Here is a 23,081-nt window from a genome sequence, read left to right as displayed (position 1 = left end):
TAAGGGCAGGCATGTTAAATACTAACAGGCAAACCAAACAACGTATAGCAATTTGTTGAAACCATTAATTTTCAAATATTTGCAACACTTCAGAAAGGCTGAGAAAAATTAACACAATTCTGCATTTTACCCACACTATACTTGTTTTAAGTATTCGTGAGGAACAGGCAATTGAATTCTCATTATCAGATAACTACAGCAATATGTTATGCAAGATATGTACTGCACTACTACAGCATCACGATGTTTCAGAGCAAATGGAATCAATTATTTATTGAAGGTGAGCAGGTGCATTTGCAACTAGTAGGAGACCACCTCTGTGGTTCTTTGTAAATAAATAAGCTGTTCGATAGATATGACTCAGCACTGGCTATGGAGAATCTTGCACTCAAGGTGCTGTCGTTACTTCCAAAAAGGAGTACTTTGAATTGGTAATGTTGACCTTCTAGTACAACTTGTAGGTACTTTCTGTGAGATTGATGGATAAGAATGTTTGCAGTAGGCGTCCTTGAGATCTAATGTGGCAAGGAAGTCACCTTGTTTTAACAGCGGCAGAACCTGTTGTAGTGTGACCATATGGAAATGGTCAGATTGTATGTACAGGTTTAGGGGCCTTAGATCTAGTATAGGTCTGAGGGACCCATCCTTTTTGGGTATGAGAAAGTATTGGGAGTTAACACCTGTATTTTGAAGGTGTTTTGGGACAGGTTCTATTGAATTATTTTGCAGTAGAGATGCGACCTCTTGTCTTAGGAGTCTGAGATGCTCCTGTGACATGGGACGTTGTCTTGGTGGTATTGTTGGAGGGGTGGAAGTGAGCTCCAGGCAATAACCTGACTGAACTATTTGTCTTACCCACCTCTCTGTGGTGATGGAGTTCCAGACAGGTAGGAACTGTTGTAATCTCCCCCCAACAGGAGTGGAATGGTCTTGGGGAGGATGGAAGGGAAGTCACCGTTTGGGAGTAGAGGCATTGCAGTTGTTGTTGCCTCTGACCTTTTTGTTGTTACCTCTATATCCTCCTCTGTAATACCCTCTACCGGGCGAGGTTCGGGTGGGCGCTTTATAAGAAGAGGAGGTGTTGTCAGTTTGAAAACCCTTAGAGGCGCCCCTGTATGAGGAGCGACTAAAGGACGCTCTATGGGTAGGAGTATGTAAGGCTCCCATGGATTTTGCCGTATCCGTATCTCTCTTCCTTTTCTCTAGTGCATTATCAAATGTTGAACCATAGAGATGTTGCTGGTCAAAGGGTTGATTTAAGGTACTGGCCTGTACTTCTGGCTTGAACCCAGAGATGCGTAGCCATGCATGTCTACGCAACAGTACTCCCGTATTTATTGCTCTAGAGGCCGTGTCTGCAGTGTCTAATGCACAGCAGATTGAGGTATTTGTAATAACCTTGCCTTCTTGTATTAAGTCAGAAGCCCTGGTATTATATTGCTCTGGCAAATGTTGCATGAGTGATTCTAACTCATCATAATGAGCTCGATCATATCTCGCTAACAAAGCTTGAGTGTTAGCAACGCTCCAGACATTGGCTGCTTGTGAGATGGTGCGTTTTCCTGAAGCATCTAAAAGCTTGGACTCTATCAGGGGGTGGAGCATCCCCTGCTATCTGCAAGTTAGCTCTTTTCCTCGCATTTGATACTACTGAGTCCAATGGACGCTGACCTTTGATGTATGCTGGGTCCGTTGAAGTCGCTTTATACTTTTTTCCAGTCTGGGGTTAATTACCCTGGCTCTGACAGGGGTCTTTGAATACCTCTGGTGCATGCCTCACCACTCCACTAAGTATTGGTAATGTGGTCATGGTTTTATGTGACGACAGTAGTGTATCCATAAGGAAGTCCTCTTCCACTAGGGTCTGTATGTAAGTCCACCCCATGAAAAGTGGCTGTTTAAACCCAATAGTGTCATCTGGAGGAGATGGTCTAGAAGGGTATGACTCATCTTGTGGCAGATCTGGTGCATTATAATCCTCCCAGGGATCATCTGATAGCCCAGGAATATTGTCTGGGCCATCTGTGTAATGTATAATTTTCACTTTCTACCCCCTGTGAATAATTGTCTTCAACATCATCATCCCGCGGTATAGGGCTATGTGTGCTGGATGGTGAGTTTACAGGAGAAATATCTGTTGGTATCTCTATTAATGGTGAAGGAATTATTATGGGGGAAGTTTGAGCATGCATTTTGAGAGGAACTGGAGGTGATTTGGGAGAGTCCATTTTCCTCTTTTCAGGCGCTGTAATGACATGTCCAGTCTTTGGATTAATACAAAGAGTCTTTTCCTTTGGGTCTTGGTGGAAAAGTTCTTCTGCTGAAAAATCTGTGCCAATGTATCTTGTTTGGGACCGAAATGCTTAGGTTTTACAGTGTCTAATGTCTTTGGAGCGGATTTTGGCTTCGGTTCTGAAGACTTGGTATCATGTTTCTTTCTCGGATCTGAGCTTTTTGGATCCGGAATTGTTGTTCCCGAAGTGCGTTTGGAATCATCAACCTTCGGAGCCGAAGTGTGTTTCAGTGTCAAAGCAGGCTTTGGGCCGACTTTTTTCGGAACCGGAGTTGTCTTCGGTTCGGTAGACTTGGGAATGTCTTTAGGTGCTGAGCTTGTTTTCGGGTCGACCGGTTTCGGTACAGATTGCGGCTTCGGTGCCGGGGTAAATTTTGGTTTGAGGACCTTTTGATTGTCGGGACCGACAGACTGACTAGAGCCAGTCGACTGGAGGCTTCTTTGGAATCTTTGTTGCCGAGCCAGAAGGCGGGGCGTCGGAAGGTTTTGGTCGGTGTGCACCTGGACCCGGAGGTGGAGGTGGAATCGAAGCCTGTCCCGATATGGGGGGGGGGGGGGTGGGGGGGGGGAGGGAGGGGGCGCGAAGGGGGTTGAACAGGGTCGACGCTTGTACCCACGTCCTGTTGGCCAGCTGGAAGAAGTTAGGCCTAGATTCGTCAACCAAAAATTGCGCTCGCAATAGCTGCGAAACAGCTATTGCGATCGCAACTACGGCTCCCACAGTTCATCAAGCAAAATTACAGTAAATTGCGAATTCGCTAAAATACATTTGCAGAATCAATGTGGAACCCCCATAGCGAATCGGTAACCACGAATTCCCACTGATTCTGCGAATTAATTTGCGAATTCTCAAATAAATCGCAAATCCAATTCATCAAACATCGCGAATTGCGAAAAACCACAAAATCGCTAAATGCGAGTCGTAATTTAAGGAGAAGTCAAACCAGGTGGTAAGCATGAAGTTCAGTTAGAAAAAAAAAAAAAAAAACATTCCAAACCGGAAAAATGTGCGGAGCAAAACAAACACACTTAAGGAGACACAGTAGGAGCATGAGGACATTCACAATGCCAGGTCTATACATCGTGGCAAGGCGGCTGAGGCTCCAGGCTGCAGCACGGAACCAACACAGGATCCAGGAGCGCATCTTCCGGCTGCGGATAACACTCCCGGGCCAGCCTGCAGAGGAGATATACTCCAAATACAGGCTGAATGGGGCAATGATGACCAAGCTCATCCGAGACCTTGACCCCCTGATGCAGCACCCAACAAGGAGGACCAATGCCCTGCCCAACCATGCCCAGGTCCTGTGCTGCCTGCACCTCCTGGCCTCAGGAAGCTTCCAGGGGATAGAAGCAGTTGCAGGGGGGATCTCCCAGAACACACGGTCACGCTGCCTACGGAGTTTCCTGGACGCCATGCTGACCCGGATACACCATTACATAACCTTCCCAACCACCCAACAGGACTTAAATCAAACAAAGCTTCACTTCTATAACATTGCGCAATTCCCCCATGTAATTGGATGCATTGACTGTACCCACATCCACATCTGCCCACCTGCTGAGACAGAATACATGTACTGGAACCGCAAGTCCTACCACTCACTCAACATACAGATGGTCTGCAATGCAAAGACAATCATTACCGACCTAGTGGCCCAATACCCGGGGAGCACGCATGATTCTTTCATATTCAGGCACAGCGGCATACACACCCGCTTGGCCAGTGGTGACTTTGGCAAAGGACACCTCCTAGGTAATTACACATGCCCACATACAGTACGTCAAGCCCATGTAGCTGCGCATGACAGGCACTGATCCTCTGCTCCTTCCCTTCAGGTGACAGCGCCTATGGCCTCCGTGAGTACCTCCTCACCCCATACCTTAACCCTGCCTCACCACAGGAACGGCGTTACAATGCTGCGCACATTCACACCAGGAATGTCATTGAACGGACATTTGGGATGTTAAAGAGTCGATTCCGCATCCTACATAAGACTGGTGGGGCCCTCAAATACCAGCCTGAGGTCTGCTGCCGCATCGTGGCTGTGTGTGCCATACTCCACAGTATTGCTATCAAGTGGAGGATACCTGTGGAGATCTCTGGCAGGGAGTCGGAGGGGGACAACCGCCCACCTGCACATGTGCTTCATGCACACGGGGAGAATCCTGCTGAAGGACACAGGCGCTGCAACAACATCACACGGAATTATTTCTAGTGCACCCATACCCTCACACAACACTGCACTCACGCATGCTAAATGAAATAATGACATGAGTAGGATTTGCGATTGAAATAAATTCTTATAATTATGTAAACAGGATCTTTCATTTACTTTTTGTGTTCAGAAAACATGAAAACTGTATTACGTCATACAGCCCCATGATTGCGAAGCAGGCGTGCTTGTTACTTAAGCATGGCACTGCTGCTAATGGTCAGTCAATCACTGCTGCCTTCGGCCGGATGCGCCCTGTCGCCTCTCCACATCCACCTCGCCAGTCTCGGGCCGTGATGCTGCACTGGGCCTGGTACTGCGGCAGCGTTCTTGTACGACCGACAGGGACAGGCTGCTCAGACTGGATGTGCCCTCACTGGCATCATCACTCCCCCACGCCCCCCCACCCCCCTTTGCATGGGCATGGCCACACACCTGCTGGTTTTGGACAGCGGTTGTGACCTGTTCCAACGCCCTAGCAACATCCTGGCAGCATTGCACCATTTGGATTTGCATTGCCAGGGACCGGCGTGACAGTTGGGATGTTGCATTCCCGATCAGATGGTTTGACCTGGTATATGCTGATAGCCGGGTCAGCAGCTGGCGGCGGCGGGTGATGTCCTGCTGTGACACCATGATTTGGCTGTTCTCCCTCACTGCAGCCGTTAACACCTGCACGCTTTCGGTGAGCTGGCTCACATTGCGCGCAGTCTTGTAAAGCTGCAGCTGCATGGCTGCCATGTGCCGTGCCTGCTTTTGGTGGACAGTTAGCATCCGACGTTCGATACCAAGCCCTGGATCTTGGTCATGTTGCCCCCTGTCAGCTCGTGCTGCCACGTTTCGCTGCTGCCTCATCAGGCCGCTTCACTGCGACCGCACAGTGGCTGTGCGCTGTGTCTGCCTCTTGGGTGGTGGTGTGGCCTGTTCCACTGCCATGTGCGACGCATGGGGTGGTTGCTCTCCTCCTGTGGCTGCAGGGGTGGCCCTGTCCGCATGGGGAGGTGGTGGTACTGGTGCAGGTGTGTGAGACGGTCCAGGTCGCGAGGCAGGATGGCTCTCTCCCTCTGTGTCCTCTGGGTTCTCCTCAATTTGGAGTGCCTCGCTGTCTGTGCTCTGTTGTTCTGCAGCACCTGTAAATGGGTGCATGATTAATGAGATGAATCTTGCACATGGGATGTTGCAACATACATGCAGGCTTGCATTCCCTGACTGGTTTTAGGGACATGTTTCACTTGTCAGGTATGGCAGTGTGTGGCTATCAGGGAACTATTATCACACTACAGGTCCCACAATGCAATATGGCGTTTCTGATGTGCAAGGCCTGCATTACTGAGGTTATCAAATGGCTAGCTCTGGGGGCATGGGCATTGTTAGGGGACGGGGTCGCAGTTGCATGGCTCTTACCTTGGGATTGTTGGGTGGGTCAGGAGGTGTCCAGCCGAGTGACCCCCCACGCAGGCTGCAGGGTTGATGGTGTCCTCAACCAGGTCTTCAAGTGGTGTATTGGCCGCAACTGTGGGGTCTCCTCCTCCCTTGGCATGTTGCTCCCCCAGCCTCTCTGCTATGCGCTCTTTGGCACGGCCTCTGAGGTCGTACCACCTCTTCTTCAGCTCATCAATTGAGCGCTGGGTCACTCCTACAGAGTTTACCTTCACCCTGATGCGCTGCCAAATTCGCCTCTTGTCTGCCTCAGGCACCTTCCTGGATTGCTTCCCAAACAGCCTATCATGGTTCCTGCTGACTCCCTCAATAAGGAACTCCAGCTCCTGTTCTGAAAATTTAATTTGTCTTTTTCTGCCACTTGCACTGCTTCCTGCTGCATCCTGGGACATTCTGGAGTTGGATGTGTGTCCTGTTGGGGGGCTGCAGGGTGTGTCTGATAGAGCTCAGTGCTGTGCCTCTTCCTCTCTCAAGCTCTGTGTTCAGAATGAGTGAGGGAACTGCCTACTTCCTGGTTGTGATGTCATCATTGTGCCCGAAATGAGACTTCCCGTTTTTGCGATCACGTTATTTGCGAGATCGCAATTTGCGATTTCGGTAATTGCGAAATCGCAATTTCAACATGGGAAACAGGCGATTCTGCGATTTTTGAAGGATTTGGTGAAATTCGCATTCGGCGATTGCGGCCGACTGCGAATCGCATTTTTGGATCGCTTTTATTGATGCATCCTATTCTGCGATTTCTAATTTGCGATGCGGTATTTTTCGCACATTAGAATTCGCAGAATCAGGGCTTGATGCATCTGGGGGTAAGTCGTCTTCTGACTGATCCTCGGCTCCGGAAGCTGAATCCTCTGCTTCGGAAGCAATGCTGTCCTGCTGCTGTTCTTTGGACTCTACCTTGATCGGAGCCTTGTCTATGATGAGATCTAGTGTCGATGAAGATGACTGCGCCATGACTCTTCGATCTCGACGGTCCATGATGGTCTTCTTGGACCGGAACGAAGCGCAGGCCTCACAATCTCGACTCTCGTGCTCTGGAGACAAGCACAGATTGCAAACCTCATGAAGATCAGTGTGAGGAAATTTGTGCCCACACTGAGGGCACTTCTTGAAGGGTGTTCTTTCCATGAGCCAAAGGCCCAATGGCGCAGTTGGGCCCGACGGCCCCGACAAACGCTGAAATCGAAAAGCACAAGCCTTTCTTTGACGCGGGTAACTGGAATTATTGTCGAAGACGATACCGATGGTATGATGTAGGACTGGAAGTCGAAAAGAGGTCGGTAACGGGAATGAACGATAAACACTTTCGAGCCCGATGGTGGAAAAAAAACAATCTGAAGATATAGTCGATGCCCATGCGCACTAAGATCTACAGGAGGAGTCATCCAACAGACAAAGACTCTTCCAAGACAAAGTGTAATCATCCGGACCCATCACCAGAAGGTGATCTATGCAATAGTGTGTGATCTGCAGCCCATATGCCTCGAACAAGAGTTTCCCATTTTACTAACAAGACCAGAGCACAATCACTTTTTCCTTTTTCATGGAGAAAAGGAATCGCTTTTTAATCGTTCAATTTGTGAAACTATTTCAGATTGAGAAGCACCATAAAAATGTAGAATATTTTTAGGAAATCCAGCCAAATTTGTTCAAAACAGAAGTATGTAAAGAAAGACATAGTAAGTATCAAAAATAGCACAGTGGACGCTTTGTTTTCTCCACTTTTTTACCATGTCTTTTGAAAACGTGCTGAGCTCATGCAAAATGAGATGGATTGATTCAAGATGCACGACTCACTCCTTTTCAATTTTTTTCTTTTCTGGTAGGCATGCTAAGTGACTGTAGCGCATTGTACCTTTTTGCTTTCCTCATAATCTAGGTGATGCCTTGCCTATTTCCTCATCTTGGTGTTGACGACTGATTAATCTATTGTGAGTCAAGACAGTCAGGTAACTTCTTTAGTTTGATTTAGTTGGTAACTAAATCATCCAATTATTTGCAGCCGAGCGAGTGGAAATAAATAATAGGAAGCCCTACAACTTCTGAACTGCCTCATAGATTAATTAATTGAACCATGCCTGTGTTTTCAGCCATCTTTAAATATTTTTTTCCATGACTTGCCTGGAGGTTTTATGATACAAACTAGAGCAGTTCATGCTGGAAGAAGTTGAAATCAAACAGAAGCGCACAAGACATCAGTGCTTGAAATCTACAAATATATAGCTATTGATGAATATTCTAACTGATCTGTTCAAATTTATCTTTTAATTTGCTGTCATAACCTAGGAGGGGTATTGACTGGATATGATACTGTAGACAGATTCACTGAGACAACTGACAAACATTAAGTTATGTTCCATAGGATTTTTATCACATGCATCTAGCACATAAAATCATCTATCTAGTGCAACACTTTGAAAAATGTGAGGCTAGGTGGTCTGCCTGCAGATGTTTGCCCATACTGAATAAGATGTGTACCCCTCCCTTAAGCTGGCCAGATTTCTTGTAAAAGAATTACATAGAGCAAAAAAAGCATTACTTAAATTACCTTCATTTTCACCATTGCACACGATGCATAACTCTCTCTACAGCCTTTGTGCACAATTGAATTACAATCTGAAAAAAATGTGAATATATAGAATTAAAACCTGGAAAGATTTAGCATAAATTAGGAGACTGTTAACAAACAACATTAGTGATCAATTCTGAACTAGCGACATACAATATAGAGCACATACAGGATACAAGTTTCCCATTTCGGAAAGATTGAATAAATACATTTTCTCCACAAGCAAAATCAACAGATTTCTAAACATATGCAAAGTAACTGCAAAACACCTCATAGGCTGGGGAGATTGTGGCTTAGCTAAACTGTATGGTGTTCAGTCTGGTTGGCTGTTTGTGAACGAGACACCTTTACTGACTTGAGCTAGTGTTTTTCATAGCATGTCTGCTCAACGGAGTGGACATGGTTACAAGCTGCACATGTCAAAGTGTGAATGACTGGCACTTTAGCCAATAATAGCAAAGGGCTAGGTCGTCCATCTCCCGGGCTGGGAGTACTTTGATGCATAATTAAATATGATGAGGACTAATCATTTTCATACCAGCTGTGTGCCACTTGATTCCTGTAACAATGGATTACTTTTAAGTTGTCATAAAATGAAAAGTTTTTTCCCCCATAACTAAAAATATAAAGTTAACACTGTTTATAACACTAATCTCTTTTATTGCTTAGGCTCAACATATGTTCAACTTAAATACCTTAATATTATGTGTGGGGATTTCATTACAAGACCAGAGACTACCATTGTGCATTATTCCTTTAATGTAACTTCAAGCAGCCATTTTAAAGTTAATACATCACAAATCAAAGCTTTAGAATACTCATAGGTTACATTGGCGAAAAGGCTAGATAGAGCTGCCTCTTTTAAATGTGGCTTCAAGCAGATAAGTTCTGTTTTTCATTGCTCTCTATACTTTATTGTCAATGTTTCATTGTATTAGGTTTGATCTTGATTATACCTTATATTAAAGCTTTAACATTTCCTACTATCATTGTTTTCTGTTTAACCTTTTTACTTTGCTGATTATTAATATTTTGGGCTTCCTCTGCTCCCAAAATACCTTGGCGATCCCGTCGCCTCCACCGAGCCTTCTACACCCTTTAAGAAGAGATACGCCACTCTCCCTTTCCGATTTTTGCTTTTCTTTCACATTTTTCCACACCGCAAAACTTTACAATTCGTTGCGGACACCTTTGTTCTCCGGTTTCATCCCGGTTCCTCCTTTTGGCCTGTACTTTCGGGCCTTCGTAAAGCCAGGGTCTAGCCTATTTTAGAGAGACCCTTAGCGAGCACGCGCTATAGTTCCTAGACGAAGCACGCACAGGGGAGGTGCCCTGAAGGCATCTTCCTTCGATATTTATACTGCGTTATCCAGCAACGCATACTGCATACAGCTGATCGCTCGCGCTATCTCTTGACGGTTGAGACGCTAGCGATCAGCTAAGTCACATTTTATCGTCTGGAAAGAGATTAGGCATAAAACAATTAATACACCTGCGTTAATATGCTTAATACTGCTGTTTTAATAAAATTACTTTAATACTGTTTTGAGGACTTCTATTTTGAAAACTGCTTTAACAAAATTACCTATTAACCTTATTAAGCAGTCTACATCATCTAATTAAGCGACTGAACGCTTGGAGCATACATTTTATTTTACTATTTTCCCAATACCTATAATAATAATCGGTGTTAACACCCTTTTCAAGGACTTAACCCCTTGTGATTCAATGTTTTACTATGTCTGACGTTGAATCAGAAGGAAAGTTGTTTTTATCAAAAATTGACCCTAAACTCTGTGACATGGCGAAAAAGAAACCCTTAGTCAACCCAAACTGACTTCTTTTTGGGGAGGAGATGATCAAGGGACTAGGCAAATACTGGACTACATTCACTGCACGGGATAAGGCGCAAACTACTATGCACAGAGTTTTTAACCCAAGTATTTTTGCCAGGGCTGGCAGAAGAGGTCGCTCTACCGGCTGTCCCTACCAAAGATCCTTCTACAGACAATAGGGTTTTGGTTGTCCCTACCAGTCCAATCCCAGCTTCTATCCTCAAAAAGGAACGCCCTTCCGTTCAAGAGGTTTCAGAACCAGAGGTCAGAACTCCACCAATACTCCATGTAAGTACCTTCCCACCTCATCCTTCCTTTTCAACAGGGAAAGTGGGGGGGTCACCTAAAACACTTTTAACACAACTGGAAGTACAAGTTACTTACCTTCGGTAACGATGTATCTAGTAGAGACGATTCTAGCCGCAGATTCCTTAACGTAGAATTATCCCCAGGAGCAAGACTGGATCCGGAAAATTTTCTTTGCCACAGCATCTCTGTGCGCCGGGGGCCGTACCACGAGACTCCGCCCTGACGTCGTCCGCGGGCGTGCCGTAGGCGAGGTCACATAATACCGACTTCGGCGCACAGAACTCAGTTATATTCAGAGAACTTTTCAGCGCCACAACGCGGAGCCATCACAAACAAAACTGTAGAGAGTATGGGAACAGTGTACGAAAAAACTGTAAACATAGAAAAGGGACAAAAGGAGAGGAACAGCACCATTTGGAAAACTGCTAGGTGCTAAGGTACTGAAGCCATAGCAGGGAAAGTGCAGAGCAGAGCACCGCTCTGAGGAGCAACCTTTCAAGCTAAGGCGACATCCTCTGTGGAGACTGAAAAGCATGTGAGGAACATCTTAAGAGACGAAGAGAGTCTACAATTACAATCCACAACATGGAAGGACAACAAGTCCAGAACAGTTGAGTCACAGCAAATTACCCCAAGACAACACCATCAAGGAAGGTAGTATCCCCTGGAAGGAACCAAGGGGTGAGGCATAGCCAAAAGACCCCAACCAAGAGAACTGCAGAGGAGGCAGAAACCCCAAGCAAGTAAAGGGAAGAAGAATAAAAGTATGCCCCCCACACCGGAAAAGAAAACCAGGGTGTAGGGACGCCTAAGTACACATGAACCAACCAACTTTGTACTAGCAAGGAAAGGGTAGAACAAATAAACAGAACAAAGCCTCCCATCAGGGAGGAAGTGAAGAGGGTACTCGCAGGAGACAAGTCACCCAGAGGGAGGCGAGTGCAGAAAACGAAGCTGAAGGCCCTCGCAGAACAGGGACGAAGGGCGGGTCGTGAAGGAATCTGCGGCTAGAATCGTCTCTACCAGATGCATCGTTACCGAAGGTAAGTTATTTGTACATCTGATAGAGACTACTAGCCGCAGATTCCTTAACGTAGAATAGATACCCAAGCCATACCCAGATGGGAGGAGGGCCTGCGAGAGAGCCTCTCAGTAGGGAGAGAGACAGAGTCACAGGGTCCCAGCAGGGGACATGTCACGCGGACAAAAGGGAAGGCCAGGGGATCCCAGGCTCAACCAAGGGAGAACCGCTCTAACACCCTGCCAGGACAGATAGCGCCCGAAGCACCATAAAGAGCAAAGAACCACCACCAAAACCAGGGAGAATAGGTAGAACTGGAGGCAGGGCCCGCCGTAGAAGACACACACACACACAGATAGGAACAGCTGAGCAGACAGGAGCCGCAAGGCAGCAGACAAGGCAGGAACTGCCCTACCGCCAACAGCGCAGGCGTGAGAAGAAAGACACAAATACACGAAGCCCCAGCATGACAAGAGGCAGGGGCACAAGGGAACCTACCAAGGGCCACAACGGTGGACCAGAGCAAGCAGGCATGCGCAGCCAGCAAGAGGCAGCCCCAAGGAACAGGGCACCCAGAACAAGCCAGGCACAGGCCAGGGAAGGCCAAGACACACCCCAAAGGTGGGACCGGACCAGGTAGAAGAGAAGAGAAAGAGATAGACGGAAGACGGCTCACGCCTTCAACCAGAACACAGAAAACCAAGAAAACTAGTCCCCCTGGAACACCAGACAGAGGACCGGGTCGAACGCTGGACAAATGGGCGGAAGCGCCACAATATGATGCCGAAGACAGCATGCCAGGCTGATCTAGCGACAATTCGAACAAGGAAAAGGACAATCGGGTGACAGGGCAGGTTGCAACAGGACAAGTGTTAAAGAGACCTCACCTGCGATATACCGTGACACCATGGAAGGCACGGATCCCGAAAAAAGGGGGCTGCGCCTCCCCAGCCCATGACAGAGCTATACAATAGCTACAAGTACCCCACATAGGGTAGACTACGTCCCAAGAAAACATGGGAACACCTCTTAGGAAAAACTTTCCGCAGCAGAGGACTAAAACAGGAAGACCTGCGGGTGGACCCGCAGACGGCTTACCAGTCAGCCAATAAAAGAGGACACAGAAGGCCCAATCTCAGGACCGATATGGCTGCTAACGACAGCCAAAGCCACGAGGACAAAAAGGAAGGGGGTGGGGCTGGACCAGCAGCCAACAGCACCGAAGGATCAAACAAACGGCCCTGAAGGTAACTCAATCACACAGAACACACAACCGGGGTCACCAAACACCCGGTCTCAGAAGAAGAATGGGAGAACACCTCCCAGAATACACCAGCCAACATCCAGGTTTACTGAAGGGGAGAAGGAGGACGAAGCCCTGCAAGGAACTTCTGAATGGCAGAATCCGCAGGGGCGTGAAACAAAAGAGTGCCATCTAAAGGAAGGTCAACCAGACGCTCCCTCACATTCTCAGGGAAAACACTATCCTCAACCAAGCATGGTGATGGAGAACCACCTATGTAACAAGAGGGAATCCAGACAAGGGAGGTAGGATTTCTTGTTAAGTAACATTTATTGTTATTTCAAAATCTTCAGCCACAGCGCAGAGCAGTGCGTTCCCATGAACCAGGATCGTCCAGCTGACACAGCAGAGGGAATCCTCGGGAACGTACGCTCCAGACAGAATACAGAGCCGGCATTCCTAACATGGAACATACTAAACATTCCTCAACCAATTCAGACCCACTACAACACCTCCCCCTTTAATATGACAAAAAAAAAAATTAGTAAGTAACAAAATTCTCATATCTAGCAGGCAATCTAATAGTGCGACCACTCCTAACCGAACTGCCCACAGCAACACCCCCTTCCCGTGAAACAGCAACATTAGAAGCGGGAACACCACCAGCTTCGGGAACACCACCAACACTTTTATCACCCTGATCTTGCAACCAAAACAACCAATCCAAATCATTAGGACAACCACTCCCCTTCCTTTTCCTAATTAAGTCAGCTTGATCCTCTCTCAATTTAACCACCTGTCTCTTATTCCACCAGCCCCTCCCATTAAGAAAAACAGAGCCTTTAGCAACCTTACAAACCTTAACAGGATCATAGAAATGAGACTCACCGTTCCTGACCGCAAAAGGTTTCCTACATAACACCCAATCACCAATACAAATATCCACATTATCAACAGAACCCCTTTTGTCAAAATTCTTTTTCATACGAAATTGACTACGCTTCACAGTCTCAGACAATTGAACAGAATGCAACTTCCCATCAGATTTACTTGCTAGCCAAGAAGGTAGAAGTAACTAATTAACTTTCCTACCCCTAAGTAATTCAAAAGGAGTAACTCCTGTGGAGCAATGTGGAGAAACATTATAATTCCAAATTTTCTGCTCAACAAATGATTTAACATCTAAACCAGCAGCAATAACAGTCTGGATTCCTTCCTTAACGATTTTATTGCCACGCTTAACCAAATCGTTGGAAGCGGGAGAATACTTAGCAACCTTCAGATGTTTAATATCCAGGGAACCCAAAAACGAACACATTTTCTCAGAAACAAAATGCGTTCCATTATCCGTGACCAGACATCCGGGAGCACCCTCCACCAAAAACAACCTACTTAGAAACAAAATAGTGTTTTCAGTACTAGGAGCATCAACAAACTTATAATGCATCCACTTTAAGTGATAATCAACTGCAAGAATCAAATATCTGAACCTTCAGAAAGAACTAAATAGGGCCCTGAAAAATCGAGACCCACCTTGATCCAAGCTTCCTCAGGAAATTCAGTGGAATGTAACGAAAGATTAGGTAACTTCCAGTGCTTATCAGAAAGTAAACACTCCTCACAACCATCAATCAAAGCTCTAACCTGTGCTTCCAAGCCCGGCCACCAATAGTGTTGTCTAATTTTCATACAAGTTTTAGTTACGCCTAAGTGACCCTCATGACCTTTTTTAATAATAACCTTCCTCAAACTGGATGGGGGGACAAACTTATCACCTCTAAGAATAATACCATCCTTCACCGAAATTTCATCTGCAACCAATGCAAAGTTCCTAAGATCACCAGAAAGATTTCTAATCTCAGGCCAACAACCTTTGCAAAAGGGCAAAACCCTAGACAGCACCAAATCATCTAAACAAGCTTTCTTCCAATCCTCCTCAGAGACAAACGAACCACAATTTTCAACTGCATCCAAAACTGCCACACATTCTACCTCATCCTCATCAAAATTTTCCTCATCATCCTCCTCCATCAACATCCTTGATAAACAGTCAGCACGAAAATTCCTACTTCCCTGAATGTGCTTGATGTCAAAATTGAATTCCTGCAATTTGGAAACTAACCTGGTTAACCTAGCAGACATTGAATTACTATTAGAAACCTTGTTAAAAATGAAAGCAAGAGGCTTATGGTCCGTCAAAATCTGGAACTTCCGTCCCCAAATATACATTTTAAATTTCTGGACCGCCCAAACACAGGCCAGTGTCTCGCGCTCAATAGTGCTATAATTTTTTTCCAAAGATTTGAGCGACCTGGAAGCAAAAGCTACCGTCTGTTCATGACCATTTACCTGTTGGGCTAAGAACTGCACCCAGTCCATTCATACTGGCATCCACAGTGATCATTGAAACTCAATCATCGCGAAACGCATGCAAAGCTTTCGCGGAAATAACCAAGTCCTTGACTTTTTCAAACACACCATTCAATTCTTCCGTCCAAATAAACTTTTGACCCTTTTTTAGAAGACAGCGAAGAGTATCAACCATCTGAGCGTAATTACATACAAATCTTGCGTAGTATTCTGCTAAACCCAGAAAAGAGCGCAGAGCATCTTTATCAGTAGGTGGTTTAGCCTCCTTAAGAGCCCTAATGACCGAAAATTTTGGTCTAATACCTTTATCTGAAATCGTATGACCTAGGTAATCCAGCTCATTAACACAAAACTTACATTTGTCTGCTCTTACAGTCATACCACTATTTTCCAAAGTTCCCAACACCTTTTTTAGCAAAATCAAATGCTCATAAGTAGTTTTCGAAAAAACCAGGATATCATCAAGGTAGGCCTGAACTCCCACCAACCCTTTGAACAAGGAATCCATTACTCTCTGAAAAATACTGGCGGCTGAAGACTCCCAGCATCGCCAAATGTAACAAGAGGGAATCCAGACAAAGGAGGTAGGATTTCTTGTTAAGTAACATTTATTGTTATTTCAAAATCTTCAGCCACAGCGCAGAGCAGTACGTTCCCATGAACCAGGATCGTCCAACTGACACAGCAGAGGGAATCCTCGGGAACGTACGCTCCAGACAGAATACAGAGCCGGCATTCCTAAAATGGAACATACTAAACATTCCTCAACCAATTCAGACCCACTACAACCGAACTAGCCATGGAGCAACCAAGAGCTTCAGAGACATCAAGAGCCGAGCGAAGAATAAACGCAGCCAGCTCCCAGCCATCCAACACATGGTGCCGCATATCAGCGCGGGCACCATCCTGAGAAGCAGAAGACAAAAGGGACTCTGTGAAACCCCACAAGCTGGAAGTGGCTCATGCTAACACACAAAGAGTGCTGAGTGCCCGCAAGGCAGCGCTGGAGAAGAGACGATATTACGCCCCCAGGAATCTAACCACCGGGCCTCCCGTGACGGAGAAGACAACACCGAAGGCAAGGAGGGAAAGGCAGTCTGCAGGAGAGGGTCCAGAGTAGAAGGGTGAAAGGAAAAGTAGACAGGATCAGGCGAGCCGATGAAATCTCTGACCGCAGGCTTCTTCTCTCCTCTAAGAATCCTGGGCACCGCAGGCTTCCTCTCGCCTCTAAGAATCCTGGGCCCCGGTACACACTATAGATACAACAGTATTTGGAAAAGATGGGCTCATTGGTGCTTGGAAAGGAATTGGATTCCATGTAGGCTCCTATCGTACATGTAGCCAACTTTCATGTCGAACAATTTGAAAGAGGTCCTACTTATAGATCAATTAACTACTATAGATCAGCCACTTCTGCAGGCAATTCCCTTTTAAATGGTAGATATATTGGGAAAAAGTCTATAATATGCAGAATTATGAAAAACACCAGGCTTAACCCCTTGCATGCTTTTTGACGGAACCACGCCGTCATGAGCCACAGGTGGTGTGTGCTCATGAGGGCGCGGTTCAGTCATGCGGCTGCCGCTCCACCCACGCAGCACTAATTACCCGCCTGTACGGGCGAATTAATGAGCAGGCGGGGTCATGACGGAACCATGATGCCATGAGCGCACGCCGCGCGTGACTCATGACGGCGTCACGCTCACCCCTTCGCCCCCATGCCGCAGCGGAATTTGCAGCGCCGGGAAGGTGTTAAAAGACCTCCTAAATACGAATCACTATGGGAAGTAAATGTATTACTTGACCTATTTTGTAACTAGCCCAATAATAATCTGCTAGATAATAAAAAACTTTATATTAAACTAGCTTGTATCCTATGTCTAATATCCTGTTGTAGGGTTTCAGATGTCAAATCACTGGAAATAACCAATAGATCATACAACGCCTTCGTTGATAGATTTCAAGGTATCAAAAGAACTAAAACCATGTCGGACATGATTTTTTTACCCTAGGTTTGATGCTTGTCCAAAGTTATGCGTTGTAGACTGTGTGAAGGAGTACGATGCAAGGATGAACAAACATTGCACTGTGTTATGATGTGTGCCTCATGAATGTCTCGTGTTGCCTCGTGGACGCCTGTGTGCGTTCTATGTTCTTTAGAGTGTTAGGCTGACGGCACTCGAACAGTTTCAGTTGCACTGGACTGTCGAGGTGGTCGGATGCCAGGTTGTGCTTCCTGATGCTTTCTGAATAAAGCTTACCTAAACCACGTACGTCTTTCCTGATTCCGGCACGATCCTTCACAACATTTTTGGCGACGATGCTTTAAGTGAACCCTGCTACGTTTCCCGTTGTTTTTACATCGTCTTCTAGCACAGCCTGGTGATCCTTGACATCCCTCTTTGTTTATTTGGATTTCTGTGAAGTCTTCACGTCTCCCTGATTTCCGCGAATCCTAGAGGTACTTTTTATGTATATTTCAGCTTTTCCGCTGTCTTCCTCTTCTGATTCGTTGTGAGTGTGACCAACGGCTGGCTTTGTCTTCTGCACGTCATCTCTGACATCACTGGAACGCACGTTTACTGTGCAACGCAGCGTTACACGCAGCCATCTTAACTAATCCTAAACCTTGGCATGCGTGTGTAACGTTTTGCGTCACCGACGTGCCTCCATTTTGTTTCCTGTAGTTCCAGGTTGGCTTAAGACTTGGGTTTCTTCTGACAGTGAGAGTGCTCCTGTAGTCATAGGGGATAAAATTGAAGTTGGAGATTGGGTGAAAGTTAAGTCCGGTAGGGTTAGAGCTGGTTTGACTAAATTCAGAGGTCCTTTTCGTGTGGTCAATGTAGGTAAGTTTTTTGTTATCTTGGATGGTGGTGACAGGTGGAATTTAAGGAGAGTGGCTTTATATCAAAAGGGTGGTTTCATCAAACAAGTGGTTGAGGATGATGGTTGTTCTGGAGCTTTGTTGGAGGCTGGTTGTTCTTCAGGTTCTGCTGTTGGGCCTTTCGCTGATGAGGGTTTGGATGTTGGTGCAGGGTGTGGGGGCAGCCTAGATCTTCAACAGGATTCTGAACGTAGAGTGCGTAGACCACCTAAGTACCTCAATGACTATGTTGTTTATTAATTTCTTTGTTTTTTTTTTATTTTCTTTTTCTATTAGGGAAGAAGATGTGTTATGATGTGTGCCTCATAAATGTCTCGTGTTGCCTCGTGGACGCCTGTGTGCGTTCTATGTTCTTTAGAGTGTTAGGCTGACGGCACTCGAACAGTTTCAGTTGCTCTGGACTGTCGAGGTGGTCGGATGCCAGGTTGTGCTTCCTGATGCTTTCTGAATAAAGCTTACCTAAACCACGTCCGTCTCTGATGTTTCCGGCACGATCCTTCACAACACACTGCTGGTGCAAACTAGCTTATTTCCTTTGTCAAACACTTCAAACCAGTCCCCTCTTCCTCTATAGCTAGATGGGTTAAATTAGCTATGTAAATGGCAGGTGTGACCTCCAATGATTTCAAGCACATTTTTCAAGAGGCGCTATGGCTAGCCAATCTTTTTGGAAAGGAGGTAAGTTAGATGATATTCTTGAGGCGGCCGACTGGTCCAGTTCTTATACCTTTGCAAAAATGTTCTGCAAACCTGAAGAACATTTCTCTGATGTAGTTTTACTAGTTTACCAATATGCATAATGGTAACCTCCGGTCTTGTAATGAAATTGTGATTCTCCTATTACCATGATAAGAGATTCTGGATTTCATTAAAGACACGGAGGCTAACATTATTCCAACCCTCCCCTCCCGGGAGTGGACACTTATTACAGAATGTTATTAATTTATTGTAATTTACTTTATTGTATTTGTTTGAAGATTAGACTAAAAAAAAAAGGATGTATAATGAGGAAACATCTCAGTTATTTAATACCCTTAATTTTTTCCCTTCTCATATAATTTATTAGTGCAATTTTTAATAATGTATCCTTTATCAGACAATTTAACATAATTTGTTCCTCCACAAGATGCAGGATCTCACCAGGAGATCTAAGATTTCCTCATCTTCCCTCCAAGCAAGTCTTGACATCGTACCTTTTGTTCCTTTGGATTTCATCAGTTCATATTGAAGAAGCTAATCTTTTTCATAATACTTGAACTCTGACTTTCATTGCATTTAAAAGAGGCAGATCTATCTAGCCTTGTTGCCAATGTAATCTATGAGTATTCTAGAGCTTTGCTTTGTGATGTATTAACTTTAAAATGACTGCCTGAAGTTGCATTTACGGAATAATGCATAATGTTAGCCTTTCTGTCTTTAATGGAATCCAGATTCTCTGGTCATGGTAATATGAGAATAGCAATTTAAGATATAAGTACTTATTTTAGGTCTTTTATAAAGCACAACACTGAGATAAGGGTTTTCTGGTTCTTGGAATGTGAAGGAAAGAGAAACATGTATACAGCAGTGGAGTAAATGTACAAGTGATGCATATTTGAACTGGGTTGTGATTCTGAAAGAAAGGGTTGCAATGTAAAACGTTTTTAGGGGGCACAGAAGTGCTGTGACAATATTCATTATAAAGTACAGGGTTGTAAATGCTGTACACGATTGTAATAGTTATAATATTGCTGCTGTTCAAACATGCGGTATTTGCCTGATGTTACCATTGGTGTCATTACATTCTTTGCTTCACTCACGCATGGAGTGTGCATCCCCAGAGGTTCGATTGGTTGCTGTCAGTTGCTGACCGAGCCTCTGAGGGTGCGACGCTCCTGGATGTGGCTGTTGTACTTACTTGAAGAATAAACCTTATACTTCGTTGAAAATGCGTTTCTGTCTTTAAATATTCCAACTCAACATACACATGTGGATCGAAATGCAAATGCTACTTACCAGTATGCATCTGTTCTTGGCATGTAGGGCTGCTGACATTCATATCTGTGCATAGATCGCCGCCTAGTGTTGGGTCCGGATGATTGCACATTGTTGTCCTGGAAGAGTCTTCGAAGTATCACGAGATAGGTGGCTCCTCCCCTGGACTACAGTGCGCATGGGCATCGCCTCCATCCCCAGATTGTTTTTAGCCATTGGCAGAGATGGAGTGAAGTATGTGAGTGATGACCATGCTATGAGCATATATATATACATATGAATGAATACTGCAGTTGCTACAGGCGCCGGGGAGGAGGGTGGGCGATATGAATGTCAGCAGCCCTACATGCCAAGAACAGATGCATACTGGTAAGTAGCATTTGCAGTTCGAGGCATGTGGGCTGCTGAATTCATATCTGTGCATAGAATACATAGCAGTCCCTCCATTAGCGGCGGCCGCCCGTGCCAGCTGCAGCAGTCTGAAAAAGTGTGTTGAGAACAGCCTGACCAACAGCTGCCTGCTGTTTGGAATGCACGTCTACACAGTAGTGTTTAGTGAAAGTATGTGTGGTAGACCATGTGGCTGCTCTACAGATATCTTCTAAGGGAATGTTACCTAGGAAAGCCATAGAGGCCCCCAACTTCCTGGTGGAATGGGCCCTCGGTGGGATAGTGAGAGTGCGCTTAGCTTTAGCGTAACAGATCTGAATGCATTTCACGATCCACCTAGCGATCCCCGCTTTGGAGATAGCGTTTCCCTTGTGGTGTGTGGCAAAAGCAACAAAAAGCTGCTTGGTTTTGCGAAAATCTTTTGTCCTGTCTACATAGTACATCAAGGCTCTCTTAACGTCAAGGGTGTGGAGCATCCGCTCCGCCAGCGTCTCTGGGTTTTGGAAAAACACCGGCAACTCAATTGTCTGGTTTATATGGAATTGAGATACAACCTTTGGTAAGAATTTAGGGTTAGTGCGGAGCACAACCCTGTTAGCATGCACCTGGAAGAAAGGTTCTTGAATGGTGAGCGCCTGCAGCTCGCTAACCCTCCGTAGCGATGTAATTGCTACTAAGAACGCAACCTTCCAAGTTAGAAACTGAAGCTCACAAGAGTGCAGTGGCTCGAAGGGAGGACCCATCAGCCTTGTAAGAACCACATTGAGGTTCCATTCCGGAGCTGGTGGTGTCCGTGGTGGAATGACCCTTTTGAGTCCTTCCAGAAAGGCCTTGATAGCAGGGACCTTAAAGAGTGACAGGTGTTGCCTATTCTGGAGGTATGCCGCCATAGCAGACAGGTGAATGCGGATGGAAGAGTACGCTAAATTGCATTGATACAGGTGAAACAGGTAACAAATGATGTTTTGAATGGAAGCATCTAGCGGGTCAATATTGTGGTTAACACAGTAGATGACAAACCTCTTCCATTTGGCCGCATAGCAGGCTCTAGTAGTGGGCTTTCTTGCCTCCCGAATGATGTCCATGCAATCGGGGGGAAGATTGAGGTAGCCAAACTCTAGGACTTCAGGAGCCAGATCGCCAGGTTGAGCTGCTGCGGGTCTGGGTGCTGAATGTCGCCATGGTTCTGCGCCAGAAGGCTGGGGGTGAGATGAAGCCTTTGATGCGGTACCACGGAGAGTTCCAGAAACGTGGTGTACCATGGTTGGCGAGCCCACGTTGGAGCAACCAGGATGAGAGTCATCGAGTGCTGCCTGAGCTTGCGTGCCACCAGCGGTATCAGAGGTGCTGGGGGAAAAGCGTACGCAAATCTGCCTGACCAGTTCATCCACATCGCATTGCCCTGTGATTGCGGGTGTGGGAATCTGGCGGCGAAGCTTTGGCATTTTGCGTTCTCCCTTGTGGCGAACAGGTCTATCTCTGGATGACCCCACTTTTGGAAGTACGGTTGGAGTACTGATGGATGTATCTCCCACTCGTGCATTTGATGGCTGTGCCTGCTGAGCAGATCCGCCATCTGATTGTCCTTTCCCGGGAGATGCTCTGCCATGAGGAAGATGTTCCTCTGAATGGCCCACTTCCACATGCTCTGAGCCAGATGAGACAGCTGCGGAGAGTGTGTGCCTCCCTGCTTCTGAATGTAGTACATGGCCGTCATGTTGTCCGTCCGGATCAACACGACTTTGTTGCACAGATGTACTTTGAACGCCTTTAAGGCCATGAAGATTGCCATCAGTTCCAACACATTGATGTGCATCTTCCTTTGCTGTAGTGTCCAGAGTCCCTGCACTGTGTACTGGAGTACATGCGCTCCCCATCCCTGGAGAGAGGCGTCCGTTGTCAGGATAATCTGTGGCACAGGCTCTTGGAATGGTCGGCCCTTGCAAAGGTTTTGTGGATTCCACCAATGCAGAGAGTTGTATGCCCGACCGCTCACCAACACTAGGTCTGTCAGTTGCCCATGAGCCTGAGTCCACTGACGTGCAAGGCACTCCTGAAGCGGACGCATATGTAGTCACGCGTGCGGGACAATGGAGATGCAGGAGGCCATCATGCCTATCAACTGCATGAACACCTTCGCTGGAAGCGAGTGCTGAGGTCTGAATCGTTGGATCACCGTCTGGATACTGGCGATTCTCACTGAATTTGGCTGCGCAGTGGCAGCCAGAGTATTGATTGTCGCGCCCAGATACTGTCGCACGTGGGCGGGCTGGAGATGGGACTTTGGGTAGTTCAGAGAGAATCCCAGATCGTGCAGGAGATGAATGGTGCGTGACACGTGGTCGACGCACTGCTGTTCTGTCTTTGCTTGAATGAGCCAGTCGTCCAAGTAGGGGTAGACGTGGACGTTCTGGCGACGGAGATGCGCCGCCACAGTCGCTAGGCACTTTGTAAATACCCTTGGCGCCGTGGTGACCCCGAACGGCAGAACCCTGAACTGGTAATGCTGGTCTTGAATCGTGAATCTGAGATAC

General features: G+C 46.2%; 1 protein-coding gene across 11 annotated transcripts in view; it reads right to left on the bottom strand.

The window, feature by feature from the left end:
* Nucleotides 1-23,081, bottom strand: part of AKAP13 (A-kinase anchoring protein 13) — a 1,375,395-nt gene that overhangs the window by 294,900 nt on the left and 1,057,414 nt on the right. For all 11 annotated transcript variants that reach the window (XM_086958098.1, XM_086958099.1, XM_086958104.1 and 8 more), the window contains one exon: nt 8,501-8,568. In XM_086958098.1, the coding sequence (XP_086814224.1) occupies nt 8,501-8,568 (68 nt within the window). The remainder of the gene's footprint in view (nt 1-8,500; nt 8,569-23,081) is intronic.

The sequence above is a fragment of the Lissotriton vulgaris genome, chromosome 2_1 (assembly GCF_964263255.1).
Source record: "Lissotriton vulgaris chromosome 2_1, aLisVul1.2, whole genome shotgun sequence".
NCBI lineage: Eukaryota > Metazoa > Chordata > Amphibia > Caudata > Salamandridae > Lissotriton > Lissotriton vulgaris.
This window is presented reverse-complemented; position numbering and strand designations above follow the sequence as displayed.